The 27,510-nt window shown below is 37.9% G+C and overlaps 1 protein-coding gene across 1 annotated transcript in view; it reads left to right on the forward strand.

Annotated features, from left to right (window-relative positions):
- Positions 1 to 27,510, forward strand: part of LOC150081409 (kielin/chordin-like protein) — a 572,736-nt gene that overhangs the window by 309,649 nt on the left and 235,577 nt on the right. Inside the window, exons 6-7 of the mRNA XM_090380194.1 lie at positions 5,250 to 5,465; positions 25,161 to 25,213. Of these exons, the coding sequence (XP_090236320.1) occupies positions 5,250 to 5,465; positions 25,161 to 25,213 (269 nt within the window). The remainder of the gene's footprint in view (positions 1 to 5,249; positions 5,466 to 25,160; positions 25,214 to 27,510) is intronic.

A 27,510-nucleotide genomic window follows, 5' to 3' on the forward strand; every position in this document is an offset into this window, starting at 1 on the left:
ATGTCTTTATTATCTTCTTCATAATTTCTTGTGACATCTTCTGTGTAATCAAGGACTGTTTATTCTTGAAAGATTGTTTTGCCATTGCAATTCTGGGTTGAGTCTCAGTTTTACATGAAATGTCCTGTGCAAATAACTGCTCCAGATATCTAAAGTGCTCTATCTGTTCTATTCTTACTCTATCGATCTCAATTTGGAAGGGAATTAACCTTTTATCAATCATCATTGCCTTAGTTTTCATAACATTTATCTTCATTCCATACTTCAGCACTTTCTTTTTAGTCTTTTGATCATTTTTTGCAGCGTAGCAGGGCAACCTGCTAGTATGGCCTGATCATCTGCTAACTTAATAGCCTATACGTACTTTTCACCTATTTTAATCCCCCACTTCTTATTCCCAAGTGTCTCCTTATTATCACTTCGGCAAAAGCATATAACAAACCATGTGAAAGTAAGCATCCCTGTCTTACTCCCTTTTTAACTTTAGCTCTTTCTGTTAGTTCTCCCCTCACTCTTATCGCTGCATTTTGTCTTCTGTATAAGTCATAGTTCAGTCCGATAATCTTCTTCTTGCATCCAATTTTCTCAAGTAATGGGAGCAGTTCTCTCCAAAGGAACTTCCCTAGCCAGGTGGGCAGGAGCAGCAGTGCGTAGCACACGCTTCTTGATTAGACTGGGGTTCGAGCCCGTGACCACCAAATACGGAGGATGCAGAAAGGTCAGGGAATGACCACCGCATATCCCCAGAGCAATATGGCCTTAGTTGCTAATGCTCCTATAAACCAAATAACAAACAAACAGTTCTCTCCAGATTACTCTATCAAACACCTTCTTGTAATCCACAAAACACATATAGAGGTTTCTTCCCATGTTATACACTTTCTCACCCAACACTCAACATTCCAATAGCATCTCTCATCAATCTGCCTCTGCAAAAACCACACTGTGAGTTATCCAGAAATTGTTCATGACTCTCCATACGAACTTTGATAACTTTCAGCAGAATCTTGGATGCATGGGTAATAAGACTTGTAGTTCTGTAGTCTTGGCATACTGTTGGTGACATCTTCTTTGGTATGGGGATTATAATTGATGTGCAGAAATCCTCCGGCCAATGTTCATCCCTGTATATCACCTTTATCAGTTCAAATAAGGCTTTCTTCAGATTTTCTCCACTGTATTTTAAAAGCTCTGCAGGTATGTTGTCAGTTCCTGGTGTTTTGTTATTGCTAAGGGACTTTAAGGCTGTGTTGAATTCATGCTTAGATATTTCTTCCTCCATGTTTTCTTGTTCTTCTATTGCCGTATTCCTCCTCGTGTATATGCTTATATCATCATAAAGTTCTTCAGGATATCTTCTCCATCTTTCCTTTTTTTTCTTCAAAGTTCAGTACTGTCATTTCCTTTTCATCCCACATTGCCCTCGTTTAGATTCTGCTACTCTTTCATTTCTTGTTAATTCTCTGATTTTTCTATTTGCCAGGTCCACCTGACCTTGTTGTTTGAGCATTTCAATCTCTTGACAGTTCTCTGCTCATCACTGTTCTTTAGCCTTCCTACATTCCCTATCAATTTCATTCTTCAATCTACGATAGTTCCTTTGATCATCATCATCATTTTTTGGCCTTTCAGTCTCTTCCTCTCATCCATTTTCTGTAGTAAAATATCTGTGATCCAACACTTCCTTCTAATTTTTTCACTCTTTCCCAGAGCCACCGATGCAGCTTTACAAGTCATCTCCTTGATTAAAGACCAATTTTGCTCTAGATTGTTCATAGTCTCCTCAGCAGTGATAACATTGGTCTGATCTTGAAACACATTTTTTTGCACTCTCCTGCCTAAATTTCTCACTGTTCCATCTCATGAATGATTTCCTTTTATTCAGGCACTTCAATTTTAGTTCCACATTCATCTTCACTAGTTAGTGATCTGAATCTCTGTCCACTCCCGGATAGGACATTGCTTTCTTCACTTGGTTATGGTATCTCTGTTTAATTAAGATGTAATCAATTTGGTACCTTCGTGAGTTGCCAGGATTATTCCATGTATATCTTCTGTGGAGTGGTGCCTTAAACCACGTATTTGCTGCCATTAGACTCTCTTCTGTACAAAACTCCAGTAAGCTTTGACTCTTGTGTTTCTCGCATCAAGACCAAAATTCCCCACAATCTTTTCTTCCCTTCTCTCTCCAACGATCGCATTCCAATCCCCCTTAATTATCACATTGTCTCTTGACTTGGTTTTCCATATTAATTCCTCCAACTATTCATATGTCTCCTAAACTAATTCATCAGCACTATTTGAGGTTGGCATATAAACTTGTATAAATACCATGTTGACCGGATTTGCCACAAATCTGTCCATGATAAGTCTATGTCCCATTGATTCCACATATACTAGTGCTCTCATGAATCTTCTTGTCATAGTCATTGCCAGCCACCCTGTCCACCACTACTTCCAGAGTGCACAACTTTATAGTCTCCACTTACAAATTTGCCCACTTCACTCCATCCTGTCTCTACCACTCCAAGCACATCAATACTATTCCTGTGCATTTCTCTTTTGACATTCTCCAGCTTTCCACATTTCACAGGGATTTTGCAAGTTGATGACCTGGAAAGCCCTGATGGGCCTGACATCATCATCAACATTCCTTTGTATTACGATTTAAAAATTTAATTTTTAAACCATCAACATTCCTTTGTATTACGATGATGTCATAGCTCCCAGATCTTTTAGACATCTCTAGCTTGCTCATCACAGGATTACTTGGGATAAATGGATTTGTCGTATAAAAAGGAGTCAACTCTCAAAAAGCTATTTTTTTGAGAAACTGTTTAAATAATGAATGTTTAATAATAACATTAAACTTTGATTAACCGAAAAAAAAAATATAGTAATAGTATAGGAAATGCTAACCCACATGATTGATAAGGATTTAATGATGCAATATTTTATATTTATAATAGTAACTACTCAGTTAAATTTTTAAATCAGTTAAATTTAATTAATGAACAGTTAAATAAAATTACAGTTAGATTTTTGACAAACTTTTGAAATTAAATTCGAGATTAAATTAGAAATAAAAAAAAAAGTACCAATTTTAGGATATTGGAGGGTATGCCATTCACTCGAGCTGCCTTTCAGCTCTTTGTAAGTAACTAAATATGATAGGGTGTTTAGAAAATTATTTTGTTACATTCTGGTAATAATGGAGGTCTCCACTTGTGTCTGGTCATTGTTATCTGGAGCTGAGACTGGAGGAGGAGAGAGGTACTGTTTTATTTTAGTGATCTGTATTCTGGTCTGTTTAGGTGGAGGTTACATACATTTAACCCCTGATGAAGAGCTGCATGGAGTTTTGGTGAAGTTTATTCATTGATGGTTAGGCCATTATTTGTTGGCACCCTCCTTGCCCCAATTACAAGCGATTCCTGTACCAGTTAAGCCTGCACTTGTAGTGGGGGGCATTGCCTGAGACTGGAGATTATTTGCATGGAGGTCTATTGGGTGGGGGGAACATCTGAAATTTCATCTGAGGACACCTAAGGGTATTTCAAAATATTTATAAGAAAACATGCATAGGTTATCACAGTTATGTGATTTATGGAATTGACACTTGTATTTCATAATTAAATTTAAATTTTGGTAAGTTACATATAATATTATTAATAATTGAATATATGTTCAAATTAAGAAATGCATTTTACTTATTGCATGTTGTATTTAAGAATAAACAAGGAGTTACCTTTTATTCTGTCGGAAGGAATTCTTCTTGATCAACTCTCCTTTTTATAAATTATAAAATAATAAAGCAAATTGTCGTTAAATTAGTCTAAAAATAATTTAAAACTCATAACGTGTTCCATACTATGTCCACGAGTAATCCAACAACCCCAGGATCAGTGTGGCATATCCCAACCCTACCCTAGGAATATCAAACCCCCATGTAACCTTTAGTACTGGAATTTTGTCAAAATTGCAAATCTAAATAAAAGTAAAATGCAGTAAACTCTCAATTTAACGGACTAATAGGGGAGAAGGGGTGTCCGTTAATGTCGAATGTAACCTGGGGGAGACATTTTTTATTGTTCTTAATGTAAAAAAAAAAAAGCTTTAATACAATATACAGTACTGTACAATATAAAATTATTAAATTATAATAAATATGTAATATTCTGCTGTAAATATAAAATGCTGCAATTTGGCCTTTGATTTATGGATATCAGAAACAGTTAGTTTTTTTACGCTGTAAATTTCACAAACACGTGCTACTGAGACACCTTGTTCTAATTTCTGTGCCACATTTAAGTTCACACACTTTTTTTTAACTCCTCTATCACTTGATACCGTTTTAAATTATAAGGATTGCAAAATTATTTAATAAATAAAGTCACAATTCAAAAATCGCAGAAACACTCAGTATACAACCTGACCGCTCGATAGCTTGAGGCAGACTGAGACCGAAACAAAGCGAGTCGGTAGACCTGCAGTTTAGTGTCCTGAGTCACATTCAGCTTGCCAGTCATGGCCTGCTCTTATCTGTAATCTGGGAAAACAGCTATTTGAACACATTTTCAGAAAGAATAAAAAAAAATTTCCTGAATTTGATTATAAAAATAAAAGTAGGTAATTATCAAAACAATAATGGAAATAGGTAATTATTATTAATTTTTAATTAATAGTAACACTGAAGTTTTGTATAATCTAAAAAAATTAATATGGTCAAGATTAATATGTACATTACTCTATTATTATTTGTGCGGTCCGTTAAATCCGAAATCTGTTATATCGGGGGTCCTTTAAATCGAGGGTTTACTGTATTTTTAAGAGCGATAAAATTTACAATTAAAATCCACTGCAGTTTTCTCTCCTTAACAAAATGTTTTCCAGTACTAGAGATTATGTGGGCTTTAATATTCCTGGGGTCAGGTTGGGGTGTGCCATGCCGATCCTGGGGGTGGTGGATTACTTGTGGACTGATAGTATGGAACACGTTATGAGTTTTAAATTATTTTTAGATTAATTTAATGACAATTTGTTTTATTATTTTATAATTTACAAAAGGAGAGTTGATCAAGAAGAATTACTTCCGACAGAATAAAAGGTAACTCCTTGTTTATTCTTAAGTACTAATGCAATGTAGGAAAATATTGAGCAATGTATGCTCTCACTTATTTAATTATTGCATATTCAAAGTAAAGAAAGTTGATTTTAAATGCCTTTTTTTTTTTTTTTTCTGTTAAAAGCATGTTCATACAAAGGCCAGACTTATGAAGTTGGAGCAAGCATCAATACCTCAAATCCATGTACAATTTGTTCATGTGTCGCAGATTATTTCACACAAGGGGCTTCTATCAGTTGTATACCAGTTGAATGTCCTGAAACTTTCTGGCCTTCCATCAGTAAAGGATGCTATCGTGTTTATGAAGAAGGGAAATGTTGTGCATCAAAAACTGAATGCCGTATGTATTCATAATTGATCTCATATGAGTACCCATTTTATTTACACCAATGAGCCAAAACATTATGACCAGTGAGTCGTTATACAAATTGAAGCAACTGCAGGTAAACTACAGCGTGTGCGCAGGTCGGGACACGGTATAAAAAACACCTGATACTGAGCTCCGTTAACCAGTGTTACTCTTGTTCTTCAGATGGGAAAGGCAGCAGACTTAAGCGAGTTTGACAAAGGCCAGACGACTGAGTCAGAGCATATCCAAAATGGTACAGCTGGTGGGGGTGCTCACCGTCATCCATGGTTAGTACCTACTGAAAGTGGTCCAAGGAGGGAAAACCTATAAACCGCCAGCAAGGTGTTGGACGACCACAGCTCATCGATGCTCAAGGTGAGCGAAGCCTCTCACAGATGTTACGTGGCAACAGAAAGGCAACTGTGGAGCAACTCATCAGTAATTGAATGCTAGTGATGGGAGTAATGTGTCAGAACACACAGTACATCGAACCCTGCTGAAAATGGGGCTGTGTAGCTGCAGGCCACTCAGAGTGCCCATGCTAACCACGTTTCACTAGCGACAGCGCCTACAATGGGCATGTGAGCATCGAAACTTGACCTTGAATGATTGGAAGAAAGTCGTCTGGTCCGATGAATCACGTTTCCTGTTGCACCATGTGGATGGCCGGGTACGTGTGCATCGTTTACCTGGGGAAGTGATGGCGCTTGGTTGTACCATGGGACGAAAACAAGCTGGTGGCGGCGGTGTCATGCTTTGGGCAATGTTCTGCTTGGATACCCTGGGTCCGGTCATCCATGTGCTGGGCACTCTGATGTGAAGCACCTAAACATCATTGCTGACCAGGTATACCCTTTAATGGTAATGGTCTTTCAGCAGGATAATGCACCATGCCACACTGCCCGGATTGTTCAAGACTGGTTTGCAGAACATGAGAAAGACTTCCAGGTATTGCCCTGGCCTCCAAATTCCCCAGACATCAATCCCATTGAGCATCTGTGGTTTGCATTGGAACAGCAACTCCGATCTGTGGCATCTCAACCACTGACCTTACAGGAGTTAAAGGATCTGCTGGTTACGTGTTGGTACCAGATACCACAAGACACATTTAGAAATATTGTAGCATCCATGCCTTGCCGGGTACAAGCTGATTTGGCTGCACATGGAGGACCAACATCATATTAGGTAGGTGGTCATGATGTTTTGGCTCATTGTGTAGATATGTGGGGATTTTATTGGTTAAATACTTGAATTCTTAATTTATATTTGCAATTAAAAACAAACAGTACTGATCTATGATTTTTTGATGATTTGGAATGTGCACTTAGAACTAATAATTATTATTATTAAAAATATCATTGTAACTTGCTGAAGTGTATATATTCACATCACACATGGACACGTGTATCTCCACATACTGAAGTTTGAAGAGGCATTTCTTTTGGAGATACTTGGCAAAATAGCATTTAAGAATTTAAAGAATGTAAATTTCTAGAATCACAGTTTAAGAAAACACACAGAATAATTCTCACAAGATATGTAATTTCCATTCCTGTATATTTTTGTGAACCCAAACTATAAACTAGTTTGGACAATGTTTGGAAACATTTTCCATTAACATATTTGTAGCCAAGGTAGAATTGTAACTTAGTTAAGAAAACTTCAGAATGCTTTCTGTGACAGTATAGTAGTTTAGTTAATCGTCACTCAATTAGAGAGGTTTAGGTTTGAATCCTATTGATGACTGACGGAATTTCTAGAGGTCTCTGATGCACCTAAAAACCAATGCAATTTAGAAGAGTAAAGGCACTAAGTTTTCTGTCTGTTCTGATATAATATTTTTTCATAATTTTTTATGGTTTAGGTTTTAATAGTTTTATGGTTTTAAATAATTCTGAGATTGTTTTATTTATTTAAGGCCATATATATAAATGCTTGAAGATCGTTTATTTTGTGGCTTGGCAGCTTGCATAAAACTGCTTCATGATTCACAAGTCTTCAGAATTGCATTAATTGTGATCACCAGCTATCCGGTGATAGACCAGTAAGCCTTGAAACAGGATATCATGGTTGCACCTCATGTTTTAAACAAATAAAAAAATAGCCCTTTAATGACATTACAATAGACTTTCAGAATAACGGCACCTTCGAGGATTCAATTTTTCCATTATCTAGAAAACTTTAATATATTTAATGCAGAAATAATAAGGCTAAATAAGAAATAGAGAGATTAAGAATGCAATTTTATTGACTGCATATAAAAAATATATCAGTGGACATTGCTCGTCGTGGACTAGTGTTATTGGTGGAGTCCCTCAGGGTTCAGTGTTGAGTCCATTATTGTTTTCTGTATTTATAAATGATATTGATGATGGCATATCAAGTTTAATGTCCAAGTTTGCAGATGATACAAAGATTGGCCTGGTTGTTAAGGGCACTACTGACGCTATGCTACTGCAACAGGATCCGGAAAGGTTGAGCAGATGGGCTGAGAGGTGGCAAATGAAGTTTAACATCGACAAATGTAAAGTACTACATATGGGAAACAGGAACCCCAGAGCAACATATCAACTCTGTGGTACTACACTGACAGTGTTAGAGAATGAAATGGACATGGGGGTAATTGCGCAGGCAGATATGAAGTTCTCTGAGCAGTGCAGATGGGCTGCAAGAGTAGCTCATGGTGTCTTGTCAATGATATACAGGAATTTTTCTAGCAGGGATAAGGAGGTGATTATTCCCTTGTATAAGGCAATGGTCAGGCCATGCCTTGAGTACTGTATACAGGTCTGGAGGCCTCATTTCAAGAAGGATGTAGAGCTGCTGGAACGAGTACAGAGAAGGCAACAAGATCAGTGAATGGAACAAAGGGTTGCTCTTATGAAGAAAGGCTTAAGTTTTGCAAATTACAGAGGGCATAAATTCAGATTGAGGAAAGACAGATGTAGGATAGATGTGCGGAAATTTGCCTTTAGCCAGCGGGTAGTTGGTTGGTGGAACAGACTTTCACCTCTTGTTGTGGAAGTTGATAGCCTAAATAAATTTAAGGCTCAGCTGGACAGGTATTTCGAATGAACGGAGGGGTGAAAATGTAAGTTTTTTTTTTTTTTTTTTTTTTGGCTGATGCTGCATAAGCTTGCTTTCTTGCATCATATGCCTCTACTAATGCTAAAAACATAAACATGTTGACGATCCAATGTTATATTCTGCCATTAATACACTCCTACTTGTGCTCCATTCTATTTTCTTTATTATATCAAGTTTAGTCTTTAGTGGATAGCACAGTGGTATTGTTACCTTCCTCCCCACACTGGGTAGAAAAGGGCAGGGTCCAAATCCTGTCGATGGCATGAGGAACTTTTATGAGCTTTTTTCACTCCTTGGCTGAGTTTGTCAGTCTCAAGCATAGATAGCAAAGTTTTTTTTCCCCCAGAAACTGGGGATTTTCGTCCAGCAAAACAAGCAAATCGGCCAGAGAACACACACAATTTACAGAAACAATACATATATGGGTATATGAAAGAAATTTCCAGGTGACCCTAATGTAATTGTTTGGATTATATCAAGTTTGTCCCTAAGCTTTAATGTTGTTCTGCTTTTCTTCTCTTTATGAGGTTTATTAATTTTAGGAGCCATAGTGAGAGGTTTTTAATTTAAAATAAATGTAAAACAGCAGGATAATCCGTGATATCAGCACATAATTCAATTTCAAATTGGTGAACACAAACAAATGTGCTGTATGTAAACATCTGATCTCAATATGTCATTAGCTCGAATGTTCCGTTATTTGGTGTGCCATTATTTCGAGAGTCTACTGTATTTTTTTTTTAAGTAATACATTTCTATACAGCTTACGGATATGTAGTTTGTTCTTTCTTGAATGCTAGGTTCTTTTGGCTGTCGAAAGTCTGGCTGTGAAATTTATGTAGAAGAACAACATAAGCCATACTCTTATTTGATTTTTATGAATTTCATGTGTTGGTAGTAATAACTACAGTGGTCCTGTAAAAGCAAAAAGAAAATCACAATAATAATAATAGTAGATTTAACTGTTTTAAAGCTTTGTATATTTCTTAATACATTGGCGAGAAAAATATGTTTTGAATTGTGTCCCTTATTCCCTTTCTTCATATGTCTCTTTTATCATTATTGTAGTCTTTAGATGCCATCTCTATGTTGAGATTCACAATCAGCAAATGTATTTTCTCTTCGTAAGCTAAATGTTAAGTGCTTCAGTATTATTCTCCATCCAAAGAGAAGATAAACACAGTTAGCATTGGTAGAGGCATATGAGGCAAGAAAGCAAGCTTATGCAGCATCAGTCAAAAAAAAAAAAAAAAAAAACACTCCCATTTCACCCATCCATTCATTCCAAATGCCTGTCCAACTCAGGCTTAAATTTATTTAGGCTATTAGCATCCACAACAAAAGATGGAAGCCTGTTCCACCAATCAACTACCTGCTGGCTAAAGGCAAATTTCCGCACATCTATTCTACAACTATCTTTCCTCAATTTGAAACTGTGCTCCCTCAGGTTCTTAGTCTGAGCTAGAGGAAGAATCCCATCAGCATTAAGCTTGTTCAAGGCACCTCTGTAGCCAGGTGGGCAGGAGTAGCAGTGCGTAGCACACACTTCTTGATCAGACCGGGGTTTGAGCCCGTGACCACCAAATATGGAGAATGCGGAAAGGTCAGGGAATGACCACCGCATATCTCACAGAGCATTATGGCCTTAGTTGCTAATGCTCCTAAAAACCAAATAACAACAACAGCTTGCTCAACCCATAAAAAAAAACACTTCCATTTCACCCCTCCATTCGTTCCAAATGCCTGTCCAGCTCAGCCTTAAATTTATTTAGGCTATTAGCTTCCACAACAAAGGATGGAAGCCTGTTCCATCATTATACACCTCAATCAGATCACCTCACAGGTGCCTACTCTCCAGGTGCTGCAATTTGCAGAACTTAAGCCTTTCTTAGTAAGAGCACCCCTTTGTTCCCTTCACCAATCTTGTTGCCCTTCTTTGCACTTGTTCTAGCAACTCTACATCCTTCCTAAAATGTGGCCTCCACACCTGTACACAGTACTCTAGGTTTGGCCTGACCATTGCCTTGTATAACAGAATAATCACCTTCCTGTCCCTGCTAGCAAAATTCCTATATATCATTGATAAGACTCCATGACCTACCCTGGCAGCCCATCTGCACTGCTCAGCAAACTTCATATTTGACTGCACAATTACCCCCAGGTCTTTTTCACTTTCCACTTCCCTGAGGGTAGTACCACAGAGTTTGTACGTTTGTCTTCGGTTATCACTACCCATATGCAGTACTTGGCATTTGTCAATGTTAAACTTCAGTTGCCACTCTTCTCAACCCATTTTCTCAACTTATCTAGATCCAGTTGGAGTAGCATACTGTCTTTACTGTCGTTAACAAACCTGCCAACCTTTGCTTTGTATCATCCGCAAACTTGGACATTAAACCTGATATACCTTCATCAATATCATTGATAAATATACAACAATGGGTCCAACACCGAACCCTGGAGAACTCCACTAACAACATTTGTTCACAAAGAGCAGTGTCCATTGATTACCACTCTCTGACGTCTCACACTCAACCATGCCTTTATCCATTGTAGCAACTTACACTTAATGCCATACATCTCCAATTTGTACAGCAGTCTTCCATATGCAACAGTATCAAAAGCTTTCAGGAAATCCAAGTATAGGATATCAAAATTATTTTTGGCATTCAGTTCCTTTGTGACCACGTCACAAAGGAACTGAAAGGTCTATAAGGCCTTGAATGGGTTGAGCACACTGAATTCTGATGGGATACTTCCACTTGTTCAGATTACGAACCTACGGGGACATAAGTTCAAATTTAGAAAGGACAGATGTAGAATAGATGTGCGGAAATTTGCCTTTAGCCAGCGGGTGGTTAATTGCTGGAACAAACTTCCATCTGTCGTTGTGGAAGTTGATAGGTTAAATGAATTTAAGGAGGAACTGGACAGGTATTTGGAGGGAATGGTGTGATTTTTTTTTTTTTTTTTTTTGGCTGATGCTGCATAAGCTCCTACACTTGCTTTCTTGCATCATGTGCCACTACTACTACTACTACAGTATCCAATCAAATTGGTGAGACAAAACCTCCCTTTAACAAACCTGTGCTGTGTCTTAACTATTACTGCAGTCTTGTCTAGATGATCCCGCAATGTTTCTTTAACCAGTGATTCCATTATTTTCTCCGGAACACAAGTTAAACTAACAGGTCTGCAGTTACTTGTCACCTTTTGAACCCCCTTTGTGAATTGGTGATACATTTGCACATCTCCAGTCCATGGGGACCTCCCTTAAGTCCAAAGAAGCTCTCATAATTATGGCTAAGAGTTTGCTTACTTCCTTTAATATAACTGGATGGATCTCGTGCACCCCAGGTGCCTTCCTTATGTTTAACTTCAACAATTTCTCTTCCACTTTGCTCTCAGTTATTAGAAAATCACTTAGCTCCCTATTAGAGTTTGATAAACTTCTGCCACTCCCCTCATTGAATGACGCCTCGTGTGTGAATGTAGATGCAAAATACTCATTCAGTTTATCAGCTACCTGAGCATGATCATCAATAGTCAACCCATCAATGTTAAATGGTCCAATCTGATGCATCCCTTTCCTTGTAGAGTTTACATAAGTAAAGAACTCTTTGCTGCTTTTCTTTGCATCCTTTGCCAAAGATTTCTCATAATTTGCCTTTGCCTGCCTAACCTTGTTTGTAACTTGGTTACAGACCAGCTTATATCTATGATAGGCTTCTGTGTCACCTGATACTTTAGATGCATCCCATACATTCTTCTTCTCTGCCACGGGCCTCATTAGTTCATCTGACATCCATTTAGGCCTAAACCTTGAACAGTTTTTCTTAGTTGGAATTAAAAGCCTAGTAGCCTCTAAAATTAAGTTCCTGAAGGCTTCCCATTTAGAATTCAACGTTGGTAACATCATCAGTTTACCCCACTGTACAGAATTTAAAAACTGTCTGAGATCACTGTAGTTATTTACGAAAGCAAAAGCCCTTCCCTTTAGTCTTGATGGTAGTTACATCTTTAATTAATACCCACATCAGTACATTGTGATCACTGTCATCCAGTGGTTCCTTTATCTGCAAATCGTTAATGCAGAATAATCTCTGCTGATAATCAGATCAAGAGTATTACTCCGTCTGGTTGCCTCTCGAACATGTTGCTGAAGAAAACAGACATCCAGTAAATCCACAGAAGTCTTGCTAGTGTGCAAGTCACCAACTCACAAGTTCCAGTCAATATCTGAAAAGTTAAAATCTCCCATTATAAGACATTCTGATTTACTGGCCCACTCTATTTCTCTGTCTGATTGCTCATTATACTCATCAGATTCATTAGGCCTATAACACACACCTACTCTCATTTTTCCTTTGCCAGTGCTTATTTCACACCAAACAGACTCAACATTGCATTGTCCATAAACATCAATTAGATGCAGTTCCTTAGATTTTATGTGTTTCTTAACTAACAGCATAACCTCTCCTCCCTTTCTGTCCTGATATTCCAACAATATCTGCCTTTGATGTCTTGACTAGCACTTCAAACACATCAAATTTATTTATGAGCCGACCGGGCTAGCCGGGTGGGTAAAGTGCCTGCCTGGAAACCCAAAGGGCGCGGGTTCGATTCCCGCCTCGGGCTTGGATCAAAGTATTGCAAAAACCTTGGGAGGTGCATTATGGCCACAGAAGCCTATGTGCCAACAACTACCAAAAAAAAAAAAAAACCATCAAATTTATTAACTATACTCCTAGCACTGGTGTACATGTAAGTATACATGTACCTGTTCCTACTCTTAGTTACCCTAACACAGCCCATGTATTTTCTTGTTCCGCTATGACTCCCAGCAGTCCAGGAAATCTCCATTACCTTGCTTTCCAGGCTCATTCTAATAGAAGCAGTGCAAATATCACTTTTGCCTCTGCCTGCAGCCTTTAGTCTGTGTATTCCTTTTAGTCTGTGTATTCCTCCAAGCTAACAGTTTTCTGACCCGCCTAACATTGCCTTGATGGCATCAGCAAATATTCTTGCACCCTTTCTCTTTAAGTGTACCCCATCCCTGTAGAAGGTCTCTCCTGTCAACAAGCACAGACCAGGCTGAAAAAAATTCTACCCCTTGCGCCTTGCACAATCTCTCCAGGGCCGAATTGATTGACGAGGCTCTGATCATATTCTCCCTCCTATCGTGTCTGGGTAGAATTGCAGACACTTTCACATTCAATCCTAACTCACGATTTTTTTTCAACATTGACCTGAGTAAATCTGCAGATCTCTTACTCGTAATGTCATTGATTCCAGTGTGTACAACAACATCACCTTTTGTGCCCTTAAAAGATGATATCTGCTCTACAATGTCATCAACGTTTTCCCCTGGCAGACATACCCCGGTCCTGTTCCATCTGTTTTTCTTGTATAGTAGTAGTAGTAGTAGTGGCATGTGATGCAAGAAAGCAAATGTATGAGCTTATGCAGCATCAGCCAAAAAAAAAAAAAAAAAAATCACACCATTCCCTCCAAATGCCTGTCCAGTTCCTCCTTAAATTTATTCAACCTATCAACTTCCACAACGGCAGATGGAAGTTTGTTCCAGCAATTAACCACCCGCTGGCTAAAGGCAAATTTCCGCACATCTATTCTACATCTGTCTTTTCTTAATTTGAATTTATGCCCCCTTAGGTTCGTAATCTGAACAAGTGGAAGAATCCCATCAGAATTCAGCGTGCTCAACCCATTCAAGGCCTTATATACCTCAATCAGATCACCGTGCAGGTGCCTAGTCTCCAGCCACTGCAGTTTGCAGAACTTAAGCCTCTCTTGGTAAGAGGATCCCTTCATTCCCCTCACAAATCTTGTTGCCCTTCTCTGTACATGCTCAAGTAAATCTACATCCTTCCTAAAATGAGGCCTCCAGACCTGTACGCAGTACTCAAGGCGTGGCCTGACCATTGCCTTATACAGAGGGATAATCACCTCCTTTTCCCTGCTAGCAAAATTCCTATATATCATTGACAAAACCCTATGACCTGCCCTGGCAGCCTGTCTGCATTGCTCAGAGAACTTCATATCTGACTGCACAATTACTCCCAGGTCTTTTTCATTTTCTACCACCTTAAGTGTAGTACCACACAGTTGGTACGTTTCTCTGGGGTTACTTCTACCCATATGCAGTACTTTGCATTTGTCAAGGTTAAACTTTAGTTGCCACTTCTTAGCCCATCTGCCCAAATTATCTAGATCCTGTTGCAGTAGCACACTGCCATTACTGTCATTAACAACCCTGCCAACCTTTGTATCATCTGCAAACTTCGACACTAAGCCTGATATACCTTCATCAGTATCATTGATAAATATACAAAACAACAGTGGACCTAACACCGAACCCTGTGGGACACCACTAATAACATTAGTCCAAGAAGAGCAGCACCCATTGATTACCACCCTCTGTCTTCTCCCACTTAACCATCCTTTTATCCATTGTAGCAACTTACCCTTAATACCATTCTGCTCCAATTTGTACAGTAGTCTTCCATGCGCAACAGTGTCAAAAGCTTTCCTGAAATCCAAATATATGATATCAAAATTATTTTTTGCATGCAGTTCCTTTGTAACCACATCATAATATCCTATCAAATTTGTCAGACAAGACTTTCCCTTAACAAACCCATGCTGTGTCTGAATTATTGCTGCAGTCTTGTCTAGATGATCCTGCAATGCATCTTTAACCAGCGACTCCATTATTTTACCCGGAACAGAAGTTAAACTAACTGGTCTGTAATTACTCCTGTCACCCTTCGATCCCCCTTTGTGAATTGGGGATACATTTGCACATCTCCAGTCCGTGGGAACCTCCCCTGAGTCCAAGGATGCTCTCATAATTATGGCTAAGGGTTTGCTTAGTTGCTTTGTCGCCTCCTTTAATATAACTGGATAGATCCCATCCACCCCATATGCTTTTCTTACGTTTAACTTCAACAATTTCTCTTCCACTTTGCTCTCAGTTATTACAAGATCATTAAGCACCTTGCTACAATTTGATAACCTTCTGCCATTTTCAAACCTTAATAATTCCTCACGTGTGAATGTAGATGCAAAATACTCATTCAGTTTGTTTGCTATCTGAGCAGGATCATCAACGGTCGAACCATCAATGTCAAGTGGACCAATCAGATTCATCCCCTTCCTTTTAGAGTTTATATAAGTAAAGAAATCCTTGCTGTTTTTCTTAGCATCTTTTGCCAAGGATTTCTCGTAATCTGCCTTCGCCTGCCGAACCTCCTTTATGGCCTGATTACAGATTAACTTATATCTGCCATAGGCTTCTGAGTCGCTTGATAATTTATATGCATCCCATGCATTTTTCTTCTCTGTTACGAGTCTCATTAGTTCATTTGACAACCATTTAGGCCTAAACCTTGAACAATATTTCTTAATAGGTAAGAAACTTTTAGTAGCTTCCATGATTAATTCCTTGAATGCTTCCCACTTAGAATTTACTGTTGGTAACATTGTCAGTTGATCCCACTGTACAGAATTTAAAAACTGTCGGAGACCACTGTACTCGCCTTTACGGAAGCAAAAACCCTTTCCTTTACCCCTGATGGTAATTAAATCTTTAAGTAAATCCCACGTGAGTACACTGTGATCAATGCCACCTAGTGGTTCTTTTATCTGCAAATTCCTAATGCATGAATGATCACTGCTGATAACCAGATCAAGAGTATTACTTTCTCTGGTTGCCTCTCGAACATGCTGCTGCAGAAAACAATCATCCAATAAATCCACAAAATTCTGACTAGTGTGTGAGTGCCCAACCCACAAGTTCCAGTCAATATCTGGGAAATTAAAATCCCCCATTATAAGACATTCCAATTTACCAGCCCACTCTATTTCTCTGTACAATTGTTCATTGTACTCATTCGAGTCATTAGGCCTATAGCACACTCCTACTCTAATTTTTGCTTTCGCAGTGCTTATGTCACACCAAACTGACTCAACAGTGCACTGTTCATCTATATCAACTGGATGCACTTCTTTTGATTTTATGTTTTTCTTTATTAACAGCATAACACCTCCTCCCTTCCTATCCTGTCTATCCTTTCTGTACGCATTGTACTCCCCAAATTCCAGTTCGGCATTCCTTATATCTGTGTGACACCACGTCTCTGATATCCCAACAATATCCGCCTTTGATATTCCCCGTCTCCCTCACAATAGAGTCACCAACAATAACTAGTTCTTTTGGGACCAGCGCATTCTGTCTTGGAGATTGTCTCTATTTTGCCTGATGCACAGTAGTGAGCTCTGTCGTTGAGCTGGGCAGCTGAGAGCTTGATGGGCCCCTTGTATTAATTTCTTTGAGGGCATTTACTCTACACCTCAGCTCTCATATACACCCATCAGAACGCTGAGTTTGCGCCTAATTTCTTGATGCTCTAGACTCCTAGCACACAAAGGCATCCTCCTTGGCTAGATCATGTTCTGTTTTAGAAAGTTCGGCAAACATTTCACATTTCGCACATTTTTTTGAGACTGTGATGCGTTGGAGAATCGCTCCCTTCATTTCTCCCCCGAGTCACAGCACTCTCACTAGTCTGTGATCTTTGCTTCGCAGCTCTAGTCTGGGTCATGATTTCTGTTTAATTACAATTTAATTAACAATGAATTTTAATAAGATTAATTTATAATACTATAATAAGCTAACAGATTTCTAATACAGTGCTTCGTATTATGCTATCTGGTTTTACTTTATACCTTATGCTATCAGTTCGAGATATGTATATGTTAAGCTATTTCTTATCGATTACAATATGGTGGCTAGTTCAACAATATTGCCGCCAACACTTAGAGTTGTAACTTCTAAAAATCGCTGTTTAAATTCAAAATAAGAAGCTAACGAACGCTACTAAATCTATTTAATATCTGTGTAAAACACAATGTACTATGTTAATTAACAAAGAATATGGTAAAAATTTAAAATTACTTATCCCTTTACAGCAGCCAAAAATCCATTGTAGTAGTAGTAGTAGTAGTAGAACCGTCTTATCTCTTCCGTGACCAGTTGGATGATATAAAGAATTTTTAGCTAAACTAAAAGCTTTCCTTTTCCTGGTTTCTTGTATTTTCCCAGCAAGAAATTTTGGAACATTATACTCCCTGTACCATTGAATATGTCTGAAATATGATGTTCTCTGTTTTCTGTTATTTTGATAAATTCTCTTTTATATCTTTCTAATTTCTAAATGTTGATTATTTTATTAACCTATCTTGTTCTCAAATTTTTCCTGTACTTCCACAAGTCAAAAGTTTAACCATTTTATTGCAAGTGTCCATGTTTCACAGTAGTACAAGGCGGAATCAAACATAACATTTCAGTATTCTTTAAATTCTTATTTCAAAGATCAAACTTCTATTGCAAAATATCTTCTTCATTTTAATAAAGGTCAATTGTGCAGTTCCACTTCTTTTTGTCTCTTATTTGATCCATATTAATGTCAAATTCTCAGCCAAGATAGACTTTTTTTTTTTTTTAATATATTTTCCGTCTTTTTGAAATGCATAATTTTGGTTTTATCTTTATTAATCTCAAGTCCCATCTCATTACTTTTGATACCAAGATCACTGATTTTTGTACTCTCCTCTTTGGTATTGTACTTGCTGAGGTGTTTTAGTTCCATATTTTGTACAATTCCTCCCCCCCCCCCTCTTTCCTTATGTATGAGCCTTCTTGGCCCTGGGTGCCAAGCGTTCCGTGGCCAAGCAATCTCAGTACGTTTCTCAAAGCGAGCTATCTAAAGAGCTTTTGCCATTGTATATATTCTGTTTATTTCTGAATACAGGGTGGTTGTTTTTAAAGAATGACTATGGAGAAGTTGGGGCAATGAACACAGAATTGAACAGAATCCCATAAACAGAATTTTCCCTCCTACAAACTTAATTTGATATCCAGAGAATGTGTAGGAGAGAAAAGGCTTTATTTCACAGAGCAGAACGCTTACTGAATTTTTATTTTTTTGTAGATATTATCAGGTTGAAAGATTTTAGAATGAATTGTAGAATGAAAAAACCTCAGGAAAATTGAACTGACCTCTGGAAAACTTAATATTTTTTTAAAATTATATTTAATTATGATTGTCAGTAAAAATAAAAAAGAACTGTTTAATTTAACTTATAAATTATTTTGAAACTATTTTTAGCTGTGTCATGTGTATATCAGACTGCTGGAGTGCATGCCTATTTCTGAACAGCTTTAAAGCTGACTGAGGACCTGCGATACCATAGTTTCATATTTTGCTTCTAGAATGTCTGATTTGTGCATGATTTGTGCATCAACAAATCTAATAACAACAGAATGTCTAATTAGAATAGCAGTAATTTTAAAAATTCTTTTGCAGGTTGGGTAAAACCTTGCTGTAGACTGAACCATTTTTGGTCCAGTCTACAGCAAGTCTGCCTCAGTGGACCATTTTTAAGCACATCTGATCAACAGCTCAAATTGAACAGAATCCTTGGCTAATACTAATTACAGTCTATAAATCAAGGAGTTATCAGATGCTTCTAGATAGGATATAAATAAAAATTTCTTCATTTCATTACAGAGAAAGATGATAGTGACTTGAAAAATATGATAATGTTTTAGAAGATTAATATATTCTGTTGGGGAAGTCTGACATGGCATATCATCTATCATCGTTGAGTAGTCATAAGGAAAATATCAAACTGGAATTTGAATTATTATCGAAATTAATAAATAAAATTCAATTTAATAGCAAAAAAAATTTATTAAACTAAAATTACTGCAATGGAGGTTTGTCATGTGACAGACATATTTCTGTCATTCTTAGAAAATGCAGGACTATATCCTGAAAAAGGCCTCTGAGGTTGGGAAAATTCATATTTTAGCATTAAATCAGATCACACACCAACCATAAGAGTAAGTATTTACTGTAACTAAAATATTTACATATTAAAATAAAATAAAATAAATAAATAAATATTTACAAAAACTCCTATTATATTAAATTAAATTATATACATATAAAACATTAAAACTGTGATAAAATCCTTGAAATAAAATACACTAAAATAAACCGGATTAAAAGCGATAAAAACGATAAAAATCTCTGGAGCTTTCGGAGGCATCCGCCTCCTTCTTCAGCAGTAACAAAACTTCCTGCAGCACGTCCATATATAACAGGCTCACGGTACCTATACACGTGGTGCAGTCGGCGCATGGTCTGAACTGGAAGCGGAAATAGCTCGGGAACGTGTTAAGCAAAACCGTTCATCCGTACTTAGGATGATAGTTTCAAACAGAGGATGCATACGCATACCTCTGTCCCTATTCATAATATTGTGGTCGGATGAACAGATTCGTAGGCTCTCGAGCCATTTACGGTTCCAGAACCCATGCGCTCGGTCCACGATAACCGCATCCTGTGGGGAAATTTGATGCTGCTTCTCCCAAAAATGCTCGGCCACAACAGACTTATTGTAATCAGCGGTTTTTTATAGCATTTGCATGCTCCCCCAGACGATCCTTGAGCCGTCGTTTTCTCTCGCCCACATAACATTCCCCACAATCCGGGCATTTTATCCTGTATACTACTCCATTACTCAGATCCTTTCCTATTGGGTCTTTTACCTGAGACAACACTGTGTGCAACCTCCGCCCTGAAAGCTGCACACAGCGTGTTTTATAACCTCGCAAAACTCTAGCGAGATGCTCAGTAACGCCCGGATAGTAAGGAATGTATGCGGTAGCCACAGGAACAAACGGTTCCTGACGGTTAGACTCTATTCCTCTACTAAATCTGTCTATGATCCTCTGGGGGTATCCGCATTTTCTAAGGTCTGCTGTGACCTGTCTAATTTCACATTCTTTGTCCTCAGAGGTGGTGCAGTGTGACCCTGCTCTATGTAGTAGAGCTTTCACTACACTAATCTTATGCTGCCCAGCTTGTGCTGAACTATAATGGGTGTACTGGCCTCTGCACATAGGTTTTTTAAACACAGAAGTTTTGAGCCTAGGGCCTATCCTAGAGACCAGTACATCCAAGAAAGGAAGGGTACCTCCTGTTTCCACCTCTGAGGTAAATTGTATAAATTGGGAGAAGCTATTAAGCCAATGGAGTGCATCATCCTCTCTCCCCTTCTGGACCACGGTAAAGGTATCATCAACATACCTTTTCCATTTCTTTATGGGAAACTGACATCCACTAAAAACCCTGTCCTCTAACTCCTCCATGGCCAGATTAGCCACGATGGCGCTAATAGGAGATCCCATGGCTGTACCGTGAACCTGTTTGTACATAACACCTTGGTACACCATAGTGGTGCTGGCCAGACAAAGTTCCACACCCGAACAAATATCTTCTACATTTAAAAGCGATCTATTACCCAAAGAGACATCATTACTCAAAGATTTTCTAACACAATATATTCCATGTTTAATTGGAATGCATGTGAATAGTGACACCACATCAAAAGAAATCATGCTCTCATTTTCATTTATAATCAAATCTTTCACAAAATTCACAAATTCTTTACTGTCTTTTATGACATAGTTGGACTGGCCCACTATAGGCGAAATCAATTTAGCCAAATACCCTGACAAAGCATATGTGGGGCTTCCTATAAATGATACAATAGGTCTGAGTGGGACTTCTGTCTTATGAGTTTTTGGAAGTCCATAAAACCTCGGGAGTTGACATCCAGTAGCATGTAAGAACCAAAAGGTCTCCCTGGAAATCTTCTCTGCCTTTAACCAATCCTGTACCAGTTTATTAACGCGCCGCTCTAGGCCAACCAACGGGTTTCTCTGAGTAACTTTATAAGTATTATTGTTCTGTAAAAGGTCCATTGCTTTTTTGTGATAGTCTTCTTTGTTTAGGACAACCGTCGATCTGCCCTTGTCCGCAGGTAAAACCACAATTCCATTGTCTCTTCTCAGTTCATTCAAGGCTTTTCTTTGACTAAAGTTAAGATTCGGAGATACTTTCTTTACCTGTAGGATGCGGTTATCGTGGACCGAGCGCATGGGTTCTGGAACCATAAATGGCTCGAGAGCCTACGAACCTGTTCATCCGACCACAATATTATGAATAGGGACAGAGGTATGCGTATGCATCCCCTGTTTGAAACTATCATCCTAAGTACGGATGAACGGTTTTGCTTAACACGTTCCCGAGCTATTTCTGCTTCCAGTTCAGACCATGCGCCGACTGCACCACGTGTATAGGTACCGTGAGCCTGTTATATATGGACGTGCTGCAGGAAGTTTTGTTACTGCTGAAGAAGCAGGCGGATGCCTCCGAAAACTCCAGAGATTTTTATCGTTTTTATCGCTTTTAATCCGGTTTATTTTAGTGTATTTTATTTCAAGGATTTTATCACAGTTTTAATGTTTTATATGTATATAATTTAATTTAATATAATAGCAGTTTTTGTAAATATTTATTTATTTATTTTATTTTATTTTAATATGTAAATATTTTAGTTACAGTAAATACTTACTCTTATGGTTGGTGTGTGATCTGATTTAATGCTAAAATATGAATTTTCCCAACCTCAGAGGCCTTTTTCAGGATATCGTTAGCAGCTATGGCCAATTTGTAGTGCAACCCGTCCGACAATATCAAAAGTATTGTATAAAAGAGGCCAGACAGAAGCAGCACCTAAGGTTTGCGCATCGATGCAAAACGCATGGACTTATACCATATGGCTTTAGAGTCAAAACACCATTTCAGGATGACCGATTAAAGTGGGTTACTTTGTGTTATCAAAGGAAGATCATGAATATTTGGACTCGTAAGTTACATGAGGAGTTAAGAGACACTAGGAGGCAAATAGGTATGTACCTGGATGTTATTAGTAGTAGTGTATCTTCCAGACATTTGGCTCTTGTTAGAAGATTAGTTTTGGATAAAGTTACTAGGATAGCGGACACCTATAGACAGAGGCAGATTATGAAGTTTAATAGGTTGTTGGGAGAAGGTACAGTACAACGTAGCGATAGAAGTACTCATTTTGTTTACAATTTGAGTAATAGGCAACTTATGGAAGAGCAAGAGGGAGTTTTAAATTTAGGTCCTAAGTTTACTCTTGTACCTCCCAAACCTCCCATTGCGGAGATAGCAATGGGTATTGAACGGGCCATCAGCAAGCTACCGGAGGCCCTAGCTAATGAGATCCGGGTTAAATCTGCCGTTATTTTGAGCCAGGTAAAGAAAGTATCTCCGAATCTTAACATTAGTCAAAGAAAAGCCTTGAATGAACTGAGAAGAGACAATGGAATTGTGGTTTTACCTGCAGACAAGGGCAGATCGACGGTTGTTCTAAACAAAGAAGACTATCACAAAAAAGCAATGGACCTTTTACAGAACAATAATACTTATAAAGTTACTCAGAGAAACCCGTTGGTTGGCCTAGAGCGGCGCGTTAATAAACTGGTACAGGATTGGTTAAAGGCAGAGAAGATTTCCAGGGAGACCTTTTGGTTCTTACATGCTACTGGATGTCAACTCCCGAGGTTTTATGGACTTCCAAAAACTCATAAGACAGAAGTCCCACTCAGACCTATTGTATCATTTATAGGAAGCCCCACATATGCTTTGTCAGGGTATTTGGCTAAATTGATTTCGCCTATAGTGGGCCAGTCCAACTATGTCATAAAAGACAGTAAAGAATTTGTGAATTTTGTGAAAGATTTGATTGTAAATGAAAACGAGAGCATGATTTCTTTTGATGTGGTGTCACTATTCACATGCATTCCAATTAAACATGGAATATATTGTGTTAGAAAATCTTTGAGTAATGATGTCTCTTTGGGTAATAGATCGCTTTTAAATGTAGAAGATATTTGTTCGGGTGTGGAACTTTGTCTGGCCAGCACCACTATGGTGTACCAAGGTGTTATGTACAAACAGGTTCACGGTACAACCATGGGATCTCCTATTAGTGCCATCGTGGCCAATCTGGCCATGGAGGAGTTAGAGGACAGGGTTTTTAGTGGATGTCAGTTTCCCATAAAGAAATGGAAAAGGTATGTTGATGATACCTTTACCGTGGTCCAGAAGGGGAGAGAGGATGATGCACTCCATTGGCTTAATAGCTTCTCCCAATTTATACAATTTACCTCAGAGGTGGAAACAGGAGGTACCCTTCCTTTCTTGGATGTACTGGTCTCTAGGATAGGCCCTAGGCTCAAAACTTCTGTGTTTAAAAAACCTATGTGCAGAGGCCAGTACACCCATTATAGTTCAGCACAAGCTGGGCAGCATAAGATTAGTGTAGTGAAAGCTCTACTAGATAGAGCAGGGTCACACTGCACCACCTCTGAGGACAAAGAATGTGAAATTAGACGGGTCACAGCAGACCTTAGAAAATGCGGATACCCCCAGAGGATCATAGACAGATTTAGTAGAGGAATAGAGTCTAACCGTCAGGAACCGTTTGTTCCTGTGGCTACCGCATACATTCCTTACTATCCGGGCGTTACTGAGCATCTCGCTAGAGTTTTGCGGGGTTATAAAACACGCTGTGTGCAGCTTCCAGGGCGGAGGTTGCACACAGTGTTGTCTCAGGTAAAAGACCCAATAGCAAAGGACCTGAGTAGTGGAGTAGTATACAGGATAAAATGCCCGGATTGTGGGGAATGTTATGTGGGCGAGAGAAAACGACGGCTCAAGGATCGTCTGGGGGAGCATGCAAATGCTATAAAAAACCGCTGATTACAATAAGTCTGTTGTGGCCGAGCATTTTTGGGAGAAGCAGCATCAAATTTCCCCACAGGATGCGGTTATCGTGGACCGAGCGCATGGGTTCTGGAACCGTAAATGGCTCGAGAGCCTACGAATCTGTTCATCCGACCACAATATTATGAATAGGGACAGAGGTATGCATATGCATCCTCTGTTTGAAACTATCATCCTAAGTATGGATGAACGGTTTTGCTTAACACGTTCCCGAGCTATTTCCGCTTCCAGTTCAGACCATGCGCTGACTGCACCACGTGTATAGGTACCGTGAGCCTGTTATATATGGACGTGCTGCAGGAAGTTTTGTTACTGCTGAAGGAGGCGGATGCCTCCGAAAGCTCCAGAGATTTTTATCGTTTTTATCGTTTTTAATCCGGTTTATTTTAGTGTATTTTATTTCAAGGATTTTATCACAGTTTTAATGTTTTATATGTATATAATTTAATTTAATATAATAGCAGTTTTTGTAAATATTTATTTATTTTATTTTATTTTAATATGTAAATATTTTAGTTACAGTAAATACTTACTCTTATGGTTGGTGTGTGATCTGATTTAATGCTAAAAATGCAGGACTATGTTTTCAGGAATTTCTGGATGTATATTTATGTAAAATTGAAACTGATATACACCAAAACTGTTTAAAAAAATACAAAATTAAGTTACATACATAGGTAAATTTCTCTTGTAGGTCAGTAATTATACTGTATATATGAGGGTGGGCTGAAGAGCAGTGCTTCTTATTGTATAACCTTTGAAGGAATGGAAATAATTCGAAAAGGGAAAAAAAATGTTCCTGCAGATAAAAAAAGTTAAGAAATTGACTTTAATTTTATGTATTATTTAGTGATGAATCTCAGCACACTTCTTCAAGTGCTTAGCAAGTTTTTGTATGTTCAAGTAAAATTCTTTCAGTCAAGAGGACAACCATGTCTTCATGGCTGCTTTAAGTCCTTCATCAAAGTCATATCTGTTTGTCTTTGAGATGTCTTTACACTTTTGGGGAAAAAAAATAGTCTCTTAGTTTAAAATATGGGTTATAGGGAAAACACAGAACAACTTCAAATCCTACCAAAGAAAAATTCTTGCTGGTGTTGTATAGCTATAGTGAGGTCTCACATTGAAGCAGTGTTGTTGTATTTCTAGGCCTTCTCATTTCATTCCTTTTTTGAGCTTATCCAATGTCTCACTGTATTGAACTGAATTGATTGTGGTACCTTTTTTCAAAAAATTCAGCATGGGTAACACTCACAGAGAGTGCCAAAACCTGTTAAAATCACTTAAAATCAGATTCACCTTCAACTCAGAATAATGTGACTGAAGGTGAATCTTTGATAAAAAAAAAAAATGCATCCTACAGGGCTAACATTTTTTGCAGTCAGAAACTCAATAATTGCACATTTTTTTTTGTTTTAACTGTATTCAAAGGTGCTTCATTTGAAACAGCGTAACTTGTAATAAGCTACACCTATTTTGAATGCATATGAGTGTATGAATCTGCTAGTGATCTCCAATGACATTGTAATACAATTAAACATTATGTAATCATTAATTGAGTAGTTATAGAAGTAGGACAATTAAGTATATAAATAATAGCATACTCTGCAATGTAACAATGATTACTGAAAAAGAAATGTTCAAGCTAAAGTAAAACCATTAAAGATAAATACAATATAAAAATAAAAGCAAAGGTGATACAGAGAGATGCAATTACTTGCTTGCACATCAATAGGTATAATCAGCTACAGCAATTAGTACTATAACAATTACTTCTACGCAAATGGAAGTAGTATAATATACCATTAATACTATACTAATTATTGACAGTTAGCACCAACTGATTACTACTGTTTGTACCATTAGTACTGTACTAATTTTTTTGAGAAGTTCTATCCTCAAGAAATAGAAAAGGAAATAGAATCAAATAAATCAAAAAGGACTTGTGCAGAAGCTAGGTATTCGAGAACAAGCGACAGCATCTATGAGTGTAGAAGTTTTTTTAAGTGTAGGGAAGTTTTTTTAAGGTAGACCCAAAAGATACAATTCTCCATATGCAGTTTGTGTGATGCTAGCATATCAAGGGGAGGGAAAACAGCTGAAACCTTTACAACATCTAATATGATGAATCATCTTGGGAAGTTCCATCCTCAAGAAATAGCAAAGGAAACGGAATCAAATAAACTGAAAAGGACTTGTGCAGAAGCTAGGTGTTCGAGAACAAGCGACAGCACCTATGAGCCTCCTACTAAAGTACAACCTATCTTGGAAGCTGTATTAGCAAAGAAAAAGTTATGGGATATTAATGCATAGGGTCACTACACAATTGGAGAAATGATAGCTGTAGATCTGCAATCATGTTCTTTGGTATCGGACATTGGATTTAAAAAATTATTAAAGAAGATCTGTCCCAATTACTACATCCCAAGCAGAAATTATTTTACTGAAAATATTATAGCAGATATATTTCAAAAAGTCAAAACAAAAATTCAAATATCTCTTGAGAAAGCCTAGTACATTTCTTTAACCACAGATATTTGGACAGCTAGTACAAACAATTCCCCTTTTTTGAGTGTGACAGGTCACCAGCTTTCAAATGATTTTGAACAACATAGGGCTGTCCTAAACATTGGTCCTTTTAGTGGCTCCCACACAGCTGTTAAGATCACTGAACAGTTAAGCAAAACTCTTTAAGATTATAAGCTGACAAACAATATCTTCATGGTATTGTGCAACTCTATAGAAAATATGGTAGCTGGAGTTAATGATTGTGGTTTAGAGTTGCAATCATGCCTTATAGACACACTACAACTTACAATCAATGAATTCATATTTTCCCAGCAGACAGTGAAGAATATCATTACAACTAGTAGAAATATTGTAAAACACTTTAACCATTTTAAAAAACATTAATTCAAGATGTGTCGACGCATTGGAATTCAACATATTACATGCTAGAAAGAGATCAAGAGCAACGAAAAGCTCTTTTGACATGCTGTGGATAACAACATTCCTACATTAAATTCATATCAGTGGATGGAGTCTTGTTGAGAAAATAGTTCAACTTTTTAGAACCATTTGAAGAAATTACTAAGGAATCAAGTAAGAGAGAATCCACCATTTCAGTGATCATCCCAACAATTCAAACTATTAATTTGTTTTTATCAAAGGCTATACAGAGTAATAACTTCAGCAAAATT

Source organism: Mastigoproctus giganteus, chromosome 8 (assembly GCF_048544385.1).
Source record: "Mastigoproctus giganteus isolate SK-2022 chromosome 8, ASM4854438v1, whole genome shotgun sequence".
Lineage (NCBI taxonomy): Eukaryota > Metazoa > Arthropoda > Arachnida > Uropygi > Thelyphonidae > Mastigoproctus > Mastigoproctus giganteus.